The 17,782-nt window shown below is 43.3% G+C and overlaps 2 protein-coding genes across 2 annotated transcripts; both read right to left on the reverse strand.

Moving 5' to 3' along the window:
- Positions 1-1,978: 1,978 nt before the first annotated feature.
- Positions 1,979-4,852, reverse strand: LOC144932227 (uncharacterized). Its single transcript, XM_078856177.1, has 3 exons — positions 4,807-4,852; positions 4,315-4,420; positions 1,979-2,871 (listed from the first exon to the last, which is right to left on the reverse strand). Exons 2-3 carry the CDS (start codon positions 4,408-4,410, stop codon positions 2,122-2,124), a joined length of 846 nt encoding a protein of 281 aa, XP_078712303.1. The 5' UTR covers positions 4,411-4,420; positions 4,807-4,852; the 3' UTR covers positions 1,979-2,121.
- Positions 4,853-7,380: 2,528 nt separating this feature from the next.
- POLDIP3 (DNA polymerase delta interacting protein 3) lies at positions 7,381-17,201 on the reverse strand. The gene is made up of 9 exons (XM_078856758.1): positions 17,061-17,201; positions 14,490-14,994; positions 13,578-13,940; positions 13,355-13,435; positions 13,084-13,233; positions 12,876-12,968; positions 11,378-11,507; positions 10,047-10,110; positions 7,381-8,707 (listed from the first exon to the last, which is right to left on the reverse strand). The coding sequence occupies exons 1-9, from the start codon at positions 17,120-17,122 to the stop codon at positions 8,527-8,529; spliced, it is 1,629 nt and encodes a 542-aa protein (XP_078712884.1). The 5' UTR covers positions 17,123-17,201; the 3' UTR covers positions 7,381-8,526.
- Between the last annotated feature and the right edge of the window lie 581 nt (positions 17,202-17,782).

Raw genomic sequence — 17,782 nt, forward strand, 5'->3', positions numbered from 1 at the left:
ACATTCGGGGGGTTCACGTTTTCAAAAGTTCTGCTATAGAGATATGTTTGTCACATGGCAGTAAAGCCCAATTCATTAAAAAAAGTCTCAACGAGCTTTCATCCACATGAAATGAGATGGGCTCTTATAACTAGCTTGAGACCATCAGCTAAACCTTCATTCAGATGGCTACTCAGATTCATGTTTGGGATCTCATCGGTGTTGATTCAGTTCTCCCATCCCTGAGCCACCCAGGCACGTCGGGAAAAGAATTTTCCAATATGTATTCAACAAATCAGCTCTTCAAGATTTATCTTCGGGCTGTACTGCATGTTATTCAGCACAATGTCCGACTTTTCGTTCCACGTGTCTCCCAACAGGTGGAGTGAAACATCACACATCATACCGAACAACTTGGGGTACAACCTGAAAACACAACGGGGAGCTACTTTATCACTTAAATAGTCCTATGGAGAGAATAACCCCTACTATGGAGTTACAGAATTTCCACCACTGACCCCGGGCCACCAACTAAGGTGCATGCTGCCCCACTGCTCGTTTAGCCAGACATTGACTTCTCCACAAATCTGGCTGTCGCCTGATGAAGCTAGTTGTAATTGCTGGCGAAACGTCGTACTCAGTTTGTAAATGTTGTGGCTTGGCTCTCCAACACACTGATGTGCTGTACTAGTGACGAATTGGCACTTTCTGTTTACGTGACAACCCTTACTAGTTGGCTGTGTCGGGTGGTGGCGGGTTTTAACGACACATCTATATATTTACGCGATCTAACCCAAAAACCTCGAGTGAAGATAAAACGAAACCTACATTTGACGGATAATCTTTGTGTTTGGCATCAAGCTGTAGCAGAAATGACGGTGGCAGCAGTAGTAGTGTAGTGTGATGAGTGAGGCAGCAACACTATTTTTCCTGGTTCTCTGTAAAGGCTGCCCTCTTATCACAAAACTGAGACCAGGCGTCTGCAACCTGCCACTCCGGAGCCGCATGCGGCTCTTTGGCTGCTCTCTTGCGGGCAGCCGTCTTTTTAAAAAAACACCATAAATCTTAAACGTAATTTAACGTAAAGATAATTGATTAAATATGGCAGAGAATGGGTCACTATGGAATGTCTTGGTGGCAACAAAATATCGAGCGAAACTGTATTGTTAAATAATAACGAACGGGGGGGGGGAGTATTTAAATATATGCAGTTTATTCCATCACCTATTTTGTTTATTTAAGTCAGAATTTGTTTGTCACCTATGTTTGTGTATGTGTACAAGTAGCTTTGCGTGTGATGCGGCACTATTTCGGTCAAAGACCAAAAAAATGGCTCTTCTTCTTTGAAAGGTTGCACACCCCTGGCTGAGACCATGTGCACAGGCTCCCTCTCTTAGGTGGAGCACAGCCTGTGACTTGGAACTCATAATAATTGATTAATTTCACCCATCATCCCTGCCTACTCTCCCCAAGGGCTACATTGGTGGGTGGCGACATTCTAATGCACAATGTAATTGACAATGTACACCACGCCTCAAGTCATAGGTGTGCGTTGTCATTCACAGTCGGTTTTACTAGAAACACTTTCGATGTATGACCCCAGTGAAGATGCATACACCGTTATATAAAGCAGAGGGGTGCAGTAACTGAAGCGTTTCGCACACTACTGCGTGAACCGGCGAGTTGTTTCCCACCTCGGCTAATATCAGAGTGATGAAGCGATGGTTAGGTCATGGGCACCCCCTTTCACCAACCCGTTGTGATTAATGTGGTGAAGTATGGTCAAAAAAACCCTCACAACCGACGTGGCATAAGGCAGGACTGCATGTTCGATGTTCACATAACAGGCTTGTTAAATGAGAGGTGTACAATATTTGCGTTTGTCTGTTGCGTAATGATGCCAGTTGTATCTATTATATTGCAGAAATGTTCAATGTAAGCCTTCAACATTTGGTAAGCACTCGTGTCGTATTGCATTGCAAGGGAGAAAGACAATAACTGAAGCGATTAATAGATTTTTTATTTTTGAATTTAAGTAAACGACACCAACAAATGCATCCTGACGTCAATGCATGCAAATCAAATCGACGTTTCATGAACCGACCTAAACAAAGCACTGCGTCGCCTCAACACGGGAGGCGCTCAAAGCGACTTTGTGCTCTCCTTGTGCATGACCTTGCGGATTACTGGCACCAGTGGCCAATGGTCAATCTCTTGCATCACTTTCATGAAGCCACCGTAGCGTTTGAATGGCGGAGGCACGTGGAAGACCCCGTCTTTATTTCCAACCTCGGCATCCTCCCCCGTCACCGCCGCCGCCGCGTCCACTCCACGGTGCCCGGCCGAGGCCGGCGTCTCCCTGCGGCTCATGAACACGGAGTCGCCCGCGTCGTCTGCCGGACCGTCCACCCCATTGAAGGCGTAGTCTGGGACCTCGGGGCTGTCGGACGTGTTGGGTCGCACCGGTCTGCGCTTGCGGATGGTGGCCTTATCGGGGCTGCCCCAGCGGAAATGCCCCATGGCGTACTTGGGGGAGGACACGGAACGCTTGGCCTGGCTGGAACTACTGGCCGGGGAGGACTCCACCTGCCCCGCCAAATCCACCTGCTCCACCCTCGGACTTCCACCACTCTGGCCACCCTCGCCACTCAGGCCACTCTGTCCACCCCAGCGGACGAGCCACCACTTGTTGTTGGCGATGTCGAAATCGCTGTGGGATTCGGCTCTGCTGGCGATCCACTGCAGCAGGGGAGCGTCGTCACCGTCGTCGTTGTCATCACCGTCGTCGTTGCATTTGACCTGCACGCATGCCAGCAGATTCTCCAGCACCGCCGCCGGCGTGCCTGCCCGTGTCCCATTGCTGCAGTATTTCTTGCAGTCGGTGAAGCACCCCTGGGAAGTGTCAGTGAATGGGAAAGAGAGACAGGAGACGGTGATGAGATATTGGGTGGCAGCAGAGGTGGAAGAGACAGTGATACGATATTGGCGGAGAGGATGTGGTTGTGCCATCGAGATCACCAGCCTTTACATTTCTCCGCATGTGGAAAATTTAAAGTGCTGCCCTACCATTGCTTCCTCGGGCCACTGCTCGTAGAAAGGCTTCAATAAGAAAGAGCTTGTCAGAACTCCAGAAGATATTTGTCTTACTCTTCCTCGCTGGCCAGACGTTTTGGAAGTGGTGGAAGAACTCACACTTTAAAACCACACCAGACCTGCCGATCGACTACCCGTGGTGTACAAATTTATACTGCAGGGAGGACAGGCAGGGGCGATTTAATAAATTTCCCCATTGTTTCAAATGCTTGGAGATTGAACCAACAGCCTCTGAATTTCAAATTCAGCAAGCTAACCAATACACCACGGCGGCATGATCCACAGCGGCTGAACAGTATTTTTGTGCTCCTTAAATTTCCTATAAAATAAACTGCTAAGGTTAGGGGGGGATTAATTGCCTAAAGGAAATCCTATCCAAGGAAGTTCTTGTAATCCTGTTGTTTGGCAGTTGAGGAGTCATGGTTGGTAATACCTGATGATAATGGTGGTGCTGTTTTTAAGATTGGGTGAAAAGCCAGTGTCTGTGAAAATTACAAATCTTCTGGCTGAAATCATTACCTTTTGGCTTTATGAAGCATCTAACTGCAAAGTAGCAGAACGTGCATCACGGGGAAACATTTAACCAGGGGTGATATATAATTGTCTGCATATTTTTAAGGCAAGTTGTCAAATGTCGCCAAAGGCTGAAACACGTTTGCAGATATTAGGTGGATTATCACATCTCCGGATTGTGAAAGATGTCGGTGGCTTGATTAATTGACCATATAACCACTACCATATATTTTAGCATGTCTGCATTGAAGGAGAAGAGTCTATTCTGGAGGCTCTCAACTGGTTGTAATTAAAGGTTATTAAAAGATGAAGAAACTCGCAACAAAGACACTTACAATAAGAGTCAGAGAAGGAACCCATTGTACTGCTTAGGTTGCTGTGGTTGTGCTGTATAGCGGCTCTAGAATGTGTTTCAAATTTGTGCCGGGTTTTTTTGCATGTCTGACGTTTTGCTTCTGGAAGCTCCTTCACGTAATATCTAAAGATATTTATTTTTGACTGAAGCTCCCAGCACGAGTGAAATGTCAGACATGCTGAACAACATGCGGTACAATGTAAACATACCTCGTAGATCTTCTTGGTTTTTTCGGTAAAGTCACGTAGAACCAAGAAGATGAATCCCTGCAGTCACGAAAGCTTTAAATCGAAATTTATACCTCGTAGAGCTAGAAGCAAGCGGCCTTACGAGCACTGCCCATCGAAGTAGTGGTAATGTGTTTCCCCCCTCACCTGGTCCAGCCGTGCCCAGCACATGGCACTGGTGGCTGGGGAGATGACTGACAGCATCCCCAGCAGAAGCAGCAGTCGAGAGCAGTTTCCCATCATTCCAGCAGCACTGAGCACGTGTGCACAACAGGAATAAAACGTCATGTAAAAATGTTAAACACCACTTGAAATCTTAGCATGGAACGACTACATTCTGACAACTATGCTAGTACACGTTCAATTGTTAAATTATTGTACGAAGTTTATTTCTGTCACGATTGAACCAAATCAGACATCTTTTATCAGCTCAAATCAGAAATGGAAAATAAACTCACGTGATTGTGTTAATGTACAAGGGTGAAACCAAACAACGTTAATAAGTTTGAGGTTACTTTATTGTAAATTGGTCTTCGAATAAATTATATTGTCAAATTATAATTTGAGTTAAATCGGCTCTTAAACATTTTTTTTAAAGTTTGTATTAAATTATTTTGTAACGAATATTCTAATACAGACCTTTTCCCCTTTTTCACAGTCTTGCTTTGCGTTGCAGGAGTGTCTTTGTGGCAGAGTTGCGATGCTCCTCTTGCTTATATATCTTGAAACTACCTCCGATTTGAAAGAAAAAAACCCGCTTGCATGTCAGATTAAGTACATAAATTGCACAACGCCCATGTGCAAAGCCCCACAATAACGACCAACGTGACTTTACAATGAAGCCCAAACTCAATTTCCGAAAGTGATAATTGGCAGTCAGGCCCTTTTTTTACGCGCTAAACACAATAGTGTCGGAAAGGTAGCGGATTATCTGTGTGCTGTTTGCAAGTAGCGCAGCTGTTGTAGCTGATTTTCTTACGAAGAGTAATAGAGCACATTCAACAAGCTGCAATGGTTCTTTATCCAAAGTATTCATCTTTATTAGGTCACCTATTATTACACTGGCCTGGACTTTTGCAGCTGTTTTAGACTAATTTCAGGGTGCTTATTCCAAATCTGATCTCAGATTTGCTCTATCACATCTCATTTTTATGCTATCGGCATACCCCATTTTCATTTATTTTACCCGAAATTAACTCTGTCACTTATGATTGCAAGTTGTTGCGAGTCAGTGACTGTATTTTTAGGATAGTGTGTTTATATAATTTTATGTAGATATCCACATTTATTTAATATTTTTATTCTGCAGTTTTTATTGAAAATGCAATATTTGATATCTCAAAAACCTGATGTGATAGACGAAAACTGATGCCAGATTTGGAATCAGCACCCCAAAATTACCTTAAAACCGTTGGAATACCTTATGCCAGAAAAAAGTGTGTTGACCAGTGTTATCCACGTGAATCCCCAGCCACTATGAGCTGCACCTCCTCCACCTCCACTGTCTATATTACGCCATCGAACATATTTTTCTTCATTCAGGTGCCATTGCCAGGGTGTATTATATTACTGGCACGATCTTACAAGTGAGAACACAATGACAGCTTGTCTTAATTTTGAATTGAACCAAACTTCAACAATTGCGCGATTTGAAATGTTCTCAATGGATCGCAGGTATTAGTAGTGAATTCTAAATTTGAAGTTTTTGTGACTGCAAAAATCTTAGTGAACTTTTGACTGCATTCGACAATCCGTTCGTCGTGCATATGCTATCATATGATAAAAGCATCGAAAATTCAGCCATTGCCATTGAAAGGGTCAGCTTGGAAATAAGGCATCAGGGTGGAAATAACATGCTTGGAAGTAGGATTTACAAGGTTTGAGGCTCATGACATTTTCTATATAGCTTAACACCATGACGTTAATGACAGTTATACAAATGTGGTTTGTGAGTTTATTAAAAGGTGGGGTTAGTGTGATTTAACATGGGTGTAGGAAGTTGGCAGGTTATTTTTTTATAAAGAAATAGCAATAACCTGGTAAGTTGTCTGCAACATCCGTTTTTCCGACGTTAAGGGAAAAACACAGTCAATAAAATTCTCACCAAGCTGTTATAGGATTAGGACACTGATGAGTAACTTCTGCTTTCACATCAGACAAGGTCCATCTTTCCAATTAAATGTACAATGCCCATTAAATGCCGAATGAAAAATGCTGGAAATGGAGGTTTAAATTTAGACTGCTACCCAAAGCTTGAAAATGCCAATCGGAGTCCTTGAGATGTGCCTCAGCCTCCGTTTCAATGTTAACACCGTGTAAAGGTGCAGCGCCACAACTGCTTTCTTACACCACTGCTGGAAAAAGGTCATCCACTCGGGAGAACATCTTGGAAGTGGGAAAACGACACTTTATCCACATGGGGCCTGCCGATCGACTGTGTACATTTACTGCCGCGAAATCAAATTGAGACGGCGACCTCTGGATTGCAAGTCCAGAGTGATAACCTTCATACTCCAACAGCACCAGAATGCAGTGCATTCACTTGACATTGTGGCAATCTCGATTTAAAGCTTTCGTGACTGCAGGGATTCATCTTCTTGGTTCTTTCGGTAAAGTCACGTAGAATGGAAATAATAAAATAATAAAAATAAAACATACGTGACTTTACCGAAAGAATCAAGATTGGCAATCTTTATGAATAGCTTTAATGAATCCACTGCTGCATGAAGGCCTCCCAATGTCACATTAACATGCAAACTTGATGCAATCATCCACCTCGCTCCTCGTCACCCTGTGGTCATCCTCTCAGACGTGGTCACTCTTTTGGCCGAATGTCCTAAACATATCAAGGCAGCATCCAAATGTGTAATGTGATCATTTTATTCTGACGGTGTTGTAAATGGAAAGATAGGTGACAAGTAGGAATGTAACCATGTGTTTCCCTTGCAATTCAATGGCTTGGCATGGGATCACAATTTTATTTAGAGAATGTGTTATTGCTGTACAGATATGCGTACAATTTCATTCATGTACCGAGACCCAACTTTCATTAATAAAACGATACCTTACCACCTGCCCTATTCACAATACTGCACTGCATTTCTTGCAGAACTAATTACAGTAGTCGGTGTACTTTTAAGACGTGTGGTAAGCAGTCACAAACATATCAGGTTCAATGCTGTTATCGCGACTGGATGAGATCAAGCATATATGTAACATTCAAAAGAAAGTTTATTTTTTTCCAGGAAACAAAATTAACTCAGAAGCAGAGGTAAGGTGGAAAACCTTGCAGTACTGTACGTTACAAAATTCAAAACTTGTATAATATACACAGCAATGTTCTGTTGTCCGGACTATTTACGTTATGTGAAAATGTGTTATCAAGAGAACGTCAAGGCGAATTGCATCCTTTGGGAAAAAAAGGTTATGGTATTATTCACGACCTTACTGATAAAGTATATTACAACAGTTCATATTCATCGGAGAGGCAATTACACTTTCCCATGGTACATGTTGTGTGATATTGCTGGCTGGTATTTTCTCCAGATATCTAACATGAGCTTGGGGATACTGGACTCAAATGGTAAAGTTTCAGTAACAATGCAGTAATTTTTTGCCCTCAAACACAGGAATGTTATAACCAAATTTTAATTTAGAACCTCAGCAGAAATTACCCCATGGTAATACAATTTGCTAAGGAAACGAATTTGTGATCGGGCATTATTATAAGCACGCTTTTCAAACAAAACTGTTCATATTTGCATTATTTAGCTTAATTTCTTAAGACCAACATGGCAGACAAAAACACAAACGTGTATCCATTACGGGCTGAAAATGTGGAAAAATCTACATTCATATTTGTGAGACCAGGTATGACAAAAGGTTACATTAAACAGTCTACTAGCTGCATATGCCATACAGCAGATGGTGATCAAACAAAAAAAATGTACATGAAACAAAGCCTAAAAAGCAAACCTCAATTATTTTATTTTAATAAAAACTATCACAATCCACTCATAGCTAACAGCTAACAAAAGTACATTTTTGCATCTTGATGGTAGCAAATAATGCATGTTTCTTACTCTATTTTATAATAGTAATGTTTTATTCTCAACTGGCTTTTTCAAATTTAATTTGCTATAAGATTACCATTTCTTACAAGGCTCACGTGTCAAGCTTATGGAAAACAAAAGTATAAATTGTGTTCATAAACACACTGAAGCAATACCGCTACTGGGAAAAAGAATACAACCCACAGTAACATAACCCAATGTATAAATCTGCAGGCCCGAAGCATGCAGACATCTACAACATCGCTCTTTCACAATCATCACGCAACGCACGCGCCGCTTGTGGATTTTAAATTTTAATGTTAAAAGCAGTAGGCCGGAACGTGTTGGATTTTGAGCTTGTGGACTTGAACAGTGCCCACTGGATGACGTCTGGGTCGAGCTCGGTAGTAGATGCGGCACGCTTGCTCTCCTGGCGCCAGGCAGTCTGCTGCATGTAGCTTGCGGTGGAAGGACCGTCACTCAACCGTCTGACAGCACAATGCATGCACACACACTATAGCTGTACTTTCTGAAGGAGAGGAACATATTGCCGCGACTTTATATAATACAGCCCTTGGCCAAATGAGGCCTTACCATTCACAGACAGCCTACAAAAATGTATCTGTTACGAAACACCTTAGTCACACTAATCAGGTAATAGAGGGGCTCAATTGACCTGTTAACAGTTTTTAATTGTATAATTCAGTCAACTTTAGTCACTACAACTTGGGCCTCTACACTGTCAACATGCATATTATTTTTTGCACTATTATTGGTTAATGCTGAGGTGTGTTAATGTTTGGCTTACTCAATATAAAAATGGTGCATTACCCCAGGTCGTAACGCAGGTGGGTGCAACACCACCTACTCTACCTTACGGGCAGTGGTAGGAGTGTCACGAGTAAATCAATATTACGCGTTGTTAACCCACCACCACCTGACAGCCAATTATTAAAGATTGTCACGTAAACAAAAGGTGCCAATAAGCGACTACTTCAGCACACAATATTTATGAGTACGACATTTCACTGGCCAAAACAACCAGCTTCATCAGGCTATTTCCAAGAATTATGAAGTTGTCAACCTGTTTCTGTCTTAAATAGAGCAAAGGTGATGTCATCACTATGAGCCTATCAAGTGCAAAAAACATTTATATGTAGTCCTATAAATTACAATGGATTATGTTCATCTGAGAATATGCAGTACGTATTAATGGCCGGGTGAGTCACAATCAATTACCGTACAGTTGATTATGTTAATCTTACACGATCGAACGCATAATACCTTTATTTTGAATATTAGTCATTAAAGCCTGTGTGTTAAATCAATATTAAGTGGCCTATATTGACAGTGTTGGTGTTAATCACATTATAGTTAATTCCTCTAGTATCAATTGTACATATATGCAATAAACCTGGACATTTCCCAGGAAAAATGGCAAGGAATAGTGCCTAAACAGCTCCCGTTAGACCACCTTAGATTTAGTTGACAACTCTCAATCGTTGATAATTGAATATGATTAAAACACAAATGCACGACTTTTCATTAACTCCAAGATTATTTTTGCATAATATGGTCTATAGAAATACACTTGGGAATTCTGGTCAAATAATGTAACATTTTAATGCTATCAATACAATATTTCATAAATGTTTAATAAACCGCAATCTCAGAGCTCCAATTCAAAGGGTTTGAGGCCACGGAGGCCACTGCTTGATATACGAAATTGGGTAAAGGAGAAAATAGAAGAGAATCTGGGAGGCCATTAGCAAGAAGTGGACAACAAAAACAAGAGCCATTGCATGGTTATTAGCAAGGCAAGCTTACTTGAGAGCAGAGTTTGGTTGCTGATCATGCTTGCTCAAGTGAAGTTGGCATTTCATAGGCTGACCTGTAAAATACAAACAAAATACATTATACAATGAGCACTTTAAACAAGCATAATGACTTTGTTAGGAAGCTTTACTGAAAGAACCAAAGAGTAATTCCTGCAGTCACGAAAGCTCCAAATTAAGTTTGAACCACTTCTACGGGGAAGTTTTAAGTTTGTTTTTTCTCTCTCTCTCTGTGGGTCTCTGTTATTGTCTCGCTCTGCTTGTGTATCTGTCTTCCTGTCTGTGTCTTTCAAATTTCACACTCAACTTCTAATTTAGCAATCTTTGAATAACACGTAATCAACCAGGCTATGCATTGTGTGTTTACCAACTCTGTGTTGCATTGCATTACATTTCGAAATTTTGCTAGGTTCATTTGATTTAGTGTGTTTTCTCTCTCCGTCTCCCCTCATTTTTGTTGTTGCGCATGCTCCGTGCCACTCATTAACATGCTAATTTCTCTACCCCCCCCTCTCTCTCCGCCCCCCCCCCTCCTTCTCTCTCTATTTAAGGCCTCGACACGGAGGCTTGGTTTCTCTGTGTGCCTATGCGTGTCTCTCTCTCCCTGTCTCTGTGTTATCTCTCTCTGCTTATATGTCTGTCTGTCTCCGGTTCTGTGTTTTATCTCTCTCTCAAATTTAGCATTCTCTGGAAGAACATAATCAACCAGATAGGGTGATTACTGTTGTGTTAGCCGACTGTGTTGTATTGCATTATATTTCTAAGTATACTAGGTTTGTTTTCTCTTTCATTTATACCTGATGATGATTGCTTGTGTTGCAATCGAAACGTCATATGCTATTATTTAATTTATTATTTTCTCTTTATATGTGACTTTACCAAAAGAACCAAAGAGTAACATAAATGCTATTTCTATGAACATAACGTATTTTTTACAAGTACAGTAGAAACTAAAAATCAACATTGTAATTGTTAAAGTACATGGGATTTTAAAAAATGTCAATTAAGAGTGCAAGAAAATGCAATTGTCAGTCTTTATTACATCATTGATTACATGGATTTGCAGCTCTATTGTACAGCTCTTATCAATGGTGTTCGGCTTGTATTGCATCTTGTACGGAATGATGTTCAACATTTCACTCCACATTCTGTGTGCTTCATTGGGAACCGCAAGCAACTCTATTTAGTTCAGTTCCTGAAGTTTCCAGTACATGGAGCGAAACGTCGGACATCATGCTGATACCAGACGCACTACGATCTGAAAACCCACTGGGAGAGCTAAATAATGAATGGTAATGGGCCTGCGAATGTAATCTGGCTTACCATCCAGATAGCGATTGTTGTATTTTTCATAGGCTGTAATGGCATCATCTTTCCGCACGTATACAACCTCCGCAATGCCAACCTGGACCAGGCGGGCGCGCTTGAGTGCTCCATAAGCACTAAACAGCTCCTAAAAATACAACAAAAATTCCACACTCTTACTTTTAAACCTTCATCTTCCTTGTGGCCAAAATTATGCTATCAGTATCATTTCATGAGATTAAAAATATGATTGAAAATTTCATAGAAAAAGTGCAACTCTTTGTGTTCGAGAATAGCCCATTGAAAGGAGTTACAGCAATACTTATTACATACAGTGAAGGCCCAAATAACAGGGGCGGGGGGGCATCACTTTCCCATCCACCCTGCTACAGAGAAAAGTGCATCAAATGACAGTCACATGGAGCTAGAATTTAACCACATTCAGTGCAGATGCCAAATACATGTGATGGAGTTTTTTTGTGTGTTAGTTGTTGGTGACTGAGCCAAGACCATTACAGCACTACACTTGAAGACCTGGTTTAATTACGAGAAGCTTTCAGGATTCATCCCAGGGTATAAGTCTCGTCAGCTCGGCACTAAACTCTTAGGCCACTTGCTCACCTGAATTCCACACTTATTTAAAATACCAGCATACATGAAACAGTAGCATGTTTTTCTTAGAACCAAAAATCAGGTCAAAATGCAATCAAAGCAGCAAATATCCACACATGCGACACACGATTTTCCAAAGAAAATACAGTAGACTCTCGATTATCCGCGTGCGGTTTATCCGATTTGCGGATTAACTGCGCACCTGATATTTTTAAATAAATTAATAACTCTTTGATTTTCCCTTAAGCCCAAATTTATAATCTAAAACTTCTAAACATTGATATTCTTGAAAATGTTAATTACAAGTCACGTGCTGAAACAAAAAAAAATGTGCTCTGGTTAATCCGAAATCCACGTGATCGCCTCTACAGTACAGAAGCTGCATATCTTTACATCAGTGGTGGGGGGGCGTTTGATTTTGATTGGAGTGGCTCTGCTGCTATCCACTTAGTGGGCAGTCTTCTGCGTGGGAGCAGGAAAGTGTCCAGAGCACGCGCATTGCTCAGCCGATTATTTACAACAAATGTTTTTGTTCATTAACAAACAACATTTTCTGAACCGAAACATAATTTATACCTATATTAGTGGTTTTTGGCATAGAAATACACAGAAAAGGGATATTTTGGATCATCCATGATTTTGAATTATCCGCGGCCGTCCTCCCTGTCATTAACGTGGATAATCGAGTCTATTGTGCCTTTAATTAGGACCACATCAGAGCCCATTAAGACAAAAGTATTTTTGTAAGAAGAATCTTGAAGTACAAAGAAATATCGAACAAGGTCCTTCAATCCTAGTTAAAACTAAACATGTTTTTAAAGTTGTAACTTTTAAATCTAAATTTCAGACAGTAATTTTCAAGGTGAACCATGTTAAAAGCTAATTTACAATGAAATATACGTACAACAATGTCTTCCTCGGATACTTCAGGATGTAGATTTTCCACTGTTAGCTTTACCCCTTCGAGTGGGCTTGGACCTGTGCTGGAAGCAGCTTTCTGAAAGAAAAAAAAATGCTTTGGGTCATGTTTCGATACAAAAAAATACAAACTCTTGCTGGTCAATACTACAAATATCAGCAGCTCAACCTTTTTTCAAACCTCAATTTCCTACCGGAATGGTCTGTGGCTTGGGGGTGAACATCTCATTACGAAGATCCATCTGACGTGAAGGCCGAGATGGGGGTGTAGGGGCAGGTCGTGGTGGGGCTGGAGGAGTGTAGTAAGACTGGTTTGGCACAACCTTTGTCCATCCTTTCAACCCCTAACAAAGCAAATACACAGTTGTGTTTAACATCTACATTTCAGAAAAACGGAACTTGTGGGCACTGTACATATTTCATAAGATGCTACCTTAGAAAATATTTTAACGTAAATGTACTTACTTCATCAGCAGCCCTTTTATTAATTGCTGCCATTTTCATGTTAGGATCTGTATAGGCTTCATCTCCCATATTATATTCATTCTGAAATATACAAAACAGAGAATTATCTATTATTATAAATATACCCACCATTTTTAAACTGGTAATTGCTTTCTTCTGAAAACAAGAGAAACTAAACATGTGGAAATAAAACAAAATGACAAATGTATTTTAAGGTCTTTACCTGCGGTGGTTCACTCTGCATTGGGCGGTTTACGTTCATCCCAATGGTCCGTGTTAGCCCAATTTTTGTAGTGGTCATTCCAGGTCGAGGTGCAGATCCTTGTCCAGACATCATTGTGGGTTTGGCCAAGTATTCTTGTCCAGTATTAGCACCTGGTCTTGATGTGTAACCCTGTCCAGACGTGACTGCAGGTTTATCCAGGTATTGCTGTCCAGGCATGTATAAATCCTTATAATGCATTGCTGGTTCTGACATATAACCTTGTCCTGATGTAGGCCCAGGACCAGACATATATCCTGGTCTAGGTGGGACACCTGTGGAAGCCTGCTGTCCAGTCTGAGGTTTGATTCCTGGTCCAGATTTCTGAAAAATGGAAAACATGCACATTTTCACAGCTTTTCAATATGAAAAACCATTTTAGGAAAAAAATGCCTCCATTATGTAAATATATTGCCAAAAAAAAATCGCACATTCTACATTTATATTTTACATCGTAATAAACATGAAGCTATATTGAAACAATGTCCCCCCTTTACAAGCACATGTATACACAAAATGTTATAGTACCCTAAGCCTCACCGAAATTCATGAGTTACACTTGACATCTATGTTAATGGTACAATTACAAGGTTATATTTATTTTGAACACAGCATTAAGTAAACAATGGGAGTTAACTATGCACTATATTTGTTTTAAGTCTCAAATTTAAACCTTTAATGCTTCCCACTCACACCAAATGCATGCAGATATATCAATACAAGACTATACACCAAATCTATAGTATATTCAGATAGCATATTAATATGACAGGAAGGGTCCGGTTAAAAGTTAAGGAAAGATTACAATTAACAATGTTTTACATGATTCATTGTCAGAAAATTCACCCACATGCTAATTTCTCACAAACTCACCATGATGGTCTTGCTGAGGCCCAACCCATGACGGAAGACCGGTGCAGCTCCCTGAGTGAACTGCGGCGTGACGGCAGCAAAATTTTGAGCGGGCGCAGTGACTCCATTGCGACTGCCGCTCAGTTTGAGGCGGGCATCTGCCATCCTGTTATCAACCCTTGCGGGTGCGCTTCCCACCACCGGCCCTGCCACAGGCCCACCCAGACCTCTGCGGGCACTCAACAGCTTCTGCCGTGCATCCATCACCCGTTGCGTGGGCGGCTTGTTTGTCAGCTTCGCCCGTGCGTCAACAATCTTTGCTGGTCCCAGCCTCTCGCGAGCATCCCGCACCAGCAGCGGTTGTGGCCGTCCATCGCTCGTGCCCAGCCTGGCCCGGGCATCGAAGGGGCGAGACAACAAAGGCCGCACCCCGGACGGGCCCTGGTTGATGCGCCCACTGTATGGTGCAGGGACAGTGTCACCCAGTCTGGCCCTCAGGTTAACATTTGTGGGTCGGGGCCCAGTTCTGCAAAGGCAAAAGTAAGGCAGAAGTACAGAATTGGGTGGCAGGGTGGTGCAGTGGTAACAGCAAAAAGGGCCTGGACTTTTTATGTTCTCATGTTATGCATGGGTTTCCTCCCATAGCAAAACAGACATACAATGTAACTGCTATTAGCCAAACATCTCAATGGTGAAAATCATCTGCTAATTACATCACCCGATCCTGCAAAAACTTGGCAGAATTCTCCTGACAGAGGTGAGGCTTATATAAACACGTATAATACTGGTAGGAACCACCTGGTTCCACCAGCCCACAGGGGATTATTGTGTCCGTCCGCCGTGCATCCAAAAATGGGGGGGGTGGGGCTGGGTGGAGAGGGGAGGGTGGGGAGTGGCTGGGTGGGGAGGGTGGGGCTGGGTGGGGAGGGTGGGGAGGGGCTGGGTGGGGAGGGGCTGGGTGGGGAGGGTGGGGCTGGGTGGGGGGTGGGAGAGGTGGGCCTGGGTGGGGAGGGGCTGGTCACCCCGTGGTGCCCTTATAAAACTCAATGTTTAACCTACTCACGCCGGCGGGCATATTTGCGGAATACACCACGCCGCCGTTGACCCTGGCAATTGACCGAGCAACCCAACGTTCCTACCAGCTCCCTCCACAGGAATGTGTTAACTTAGTCAATGTATGGACTCAACATGTGTATTTTGTGGTAATTATTGTAATAGTAGAGACAACTAAGCATGATCAATCCACTACTGGACAAAGGATTTTCAGCCATGCGAAGCAGCAATTCATTTGACACATTAACTGATCTCATTTCTACATCTTAGCAGTAGACGTACTCTCTGGCATGGTCTCTCCTTTGACAAGCAACCATCATCAATTCCTTCCAACGACCTGGCCTGCCCAAGCTCACTTACTTTTAAGTCAACACGTCTCATTAAATCTTGACTTAAACCTTTCGTGACTGCAGGAATTCATATTCTTGAGTCTGTTGGTAAAGTCACGTAAATACGTGACGTATCTACGTGACTTTACCAAAAGACCCAAGAATATACATCTCTAATTTGCGCATGTTCTCTGATCCACGTGTTCCATCGATAAGTATAACCCCAACCATGCACTTTTTATAGATGCTTATGAATACATTTTTAAACAGCATATTACCTGCGATGAAATATGGATCTGAAACATTGGACTTTGGCAACATAGAACTAAGAGATGAAACCGCACTGTATATATACAATATGGTATACAGTTTAACACGTAGGCTTTCGCGACCAATATCATCCATAATATCGATTTTTTTGTGGGATAGCGTGGATATAAATGTGTCGTTAAACCCGCCACCACCCCACACAGCCAATTAGTAAGGTTTGTCACGCAAACAGAAAGTGCCGTTACTAGTACAGCACACCGGTGGATGGTACACAGTACATTACTCAGTAGAGCGGTACTGTACCTGTGTAAATTAACTTTTCAATTTTAATATATTCCAGTGATCCTGATTCCACCGATTAAGGCCTCCCCACGCCGCGTCGGTAATGGGATATTTAACCACGACTCATCAGTGCGGGGTGAAGAGAGAAGATATCTGTGGTAGTGGGGGGGGGGCACCGCCTCGGTACGCGCATTTGAATTAAAACAAAAACCAACCCCAATCCAATGCAAAACCTCTCCCCGAGAAAGTTGTTTTTATTCGAAACTCGGCGAGCCTCACCGGATGAACAACTGACACTGCGATCATTATCGATCTATCGGCAACTCCAATCGTCAACTTAATAACCTCAACGACAACCCCGCGGTTTAACATGTAGGCTTTCGCGACCAACATCATCCATAACACACGAGTATTTTGTTGTTGTTGTTGGGTTACATCGCGTAAATATATAAAGCCCCTAAGACAAATAACTCGAGTGGCTCATTTTGTGCGGCCTAGGCGTGTGGGCTTCGCGCCCGTCTGGTGTAACAAGAGTGGAGGCGTCGCACAATCGCGGCCTACCCCCTGGCCACGCGCGGTCGTCGCTTTCGGGCCCCGCGGTGGCCTCTAGTCGCGGTATGATCACAGCCAGAAAGAGAGAATCTCCCCCCCGCCTCACCTGGCGCCCTTCACTTGGATGCCGCGTTTCCTGATGATCTCGTCCAGAGACAGGTCGGCCATCTCGGATGCTCGCCCAGCACGCAGGGGGCATGCCGGGAGTGCCGGAAGTGACGTGGTGGGAGGCGGGGTGCGGCTCGCGCACCCCCCCCTCCTCTCCCCCCCTCCTCTCCCCCCCTCCTCTCCCCCCCTCCTCTCCCCCCCTCCTCTCCCCCCCTCCTCTCCCCCCCTCCTCTCCCCCCCTCCTCTCCCCCCCTCCTCTCCCCCCCTCCTCTCCCCCCCTCCTCTCCCCCCCCTCCTCTCCCCCCCTCCTCTCCCCCCCTCCTCTCCCCCCCTCCTCTCCCCCCCTCCTCTCCCCCCCTCCTCTCCCCCCCTCCTCTCCCCCCCTCCTCTCCCCCCCTCCTCTCCCCCCCTCCTCTCCCCCCCTCCTCTCCCCCCCTCCTCTCCCCCCCTCCTCTCCCCCCCTCCTCTCCCCCCCTCCTCTCCCCCCCTCCTCTCCCGCCCTCCTCTCCCCCCCTCCTCTCCCCCCCTCCTCTCCCCCCTCCTCTCCCCCCCTCCTCTCCCCAATGCCATATTACTGGCATCGATGAATTAACACAAATAACATACATTTACATCAATTACAGGCGAATTCTGGTACAAAGTCCAAAGAAATGTCAAAGATTGTCGGGAAGTTACCAGAACATGCGTGCCAGCAATGACGTTATATTGATTGTGATAATG

Source organism: Lampetra fluviatilis, chromosome 5 (genome assembly GCF_964198595.1).
Source record: "Lampetra fluviatilis chromosome 5, kcLamFluv1.1, whole genome shotgun sequence".
Taxonomy (NCBI): Eukaryota; Metazoa; Chordata; class Hyperoartia; order Petromyzontiformes; family Petromyzontidae; genus Lampetra; species Lampetra fluviatilis.

Bases quoted from the DNA above. Each gene is read 5' to 3' on its own strand.
- POLDIP3 (XM_078856758.1), bottom strand. From the start codon at position 17,122: ATGGCCGACCTGTCTCTGGACGAGATCATCAGGAAACGCGGCATCCAA. The intron at 10,111-11,377 runs GTAAGCCAGATT...TGTATTTTACAG, and splicing joins CAACAATCGCTATCTGGATG to GTCAGCCTATGAAATGCCAA. The intron at 8,708-10,046 runs GTAAGCTTGCCT...TTGTGCTGTCAG, and splicing joins CAACCAAACTCTGCTCTCAA to ACGGTTGAGTGACGGTCCTT.
- LOC144932227 (XM_078856177.1), bottom strand. From the start codon at position 4,410: ATGATGGGAAACTGCTCTCGACTGCTGCTTCTGCTGGGGATGCTGTCA. The intron at 2,872-4,314 runs GTGAGGGGGGAA...GACACTTCCCAG, and splicing joins GCTGGGCACGGCTGGACCAG to GGGTGCTTCACCGACTGCAA.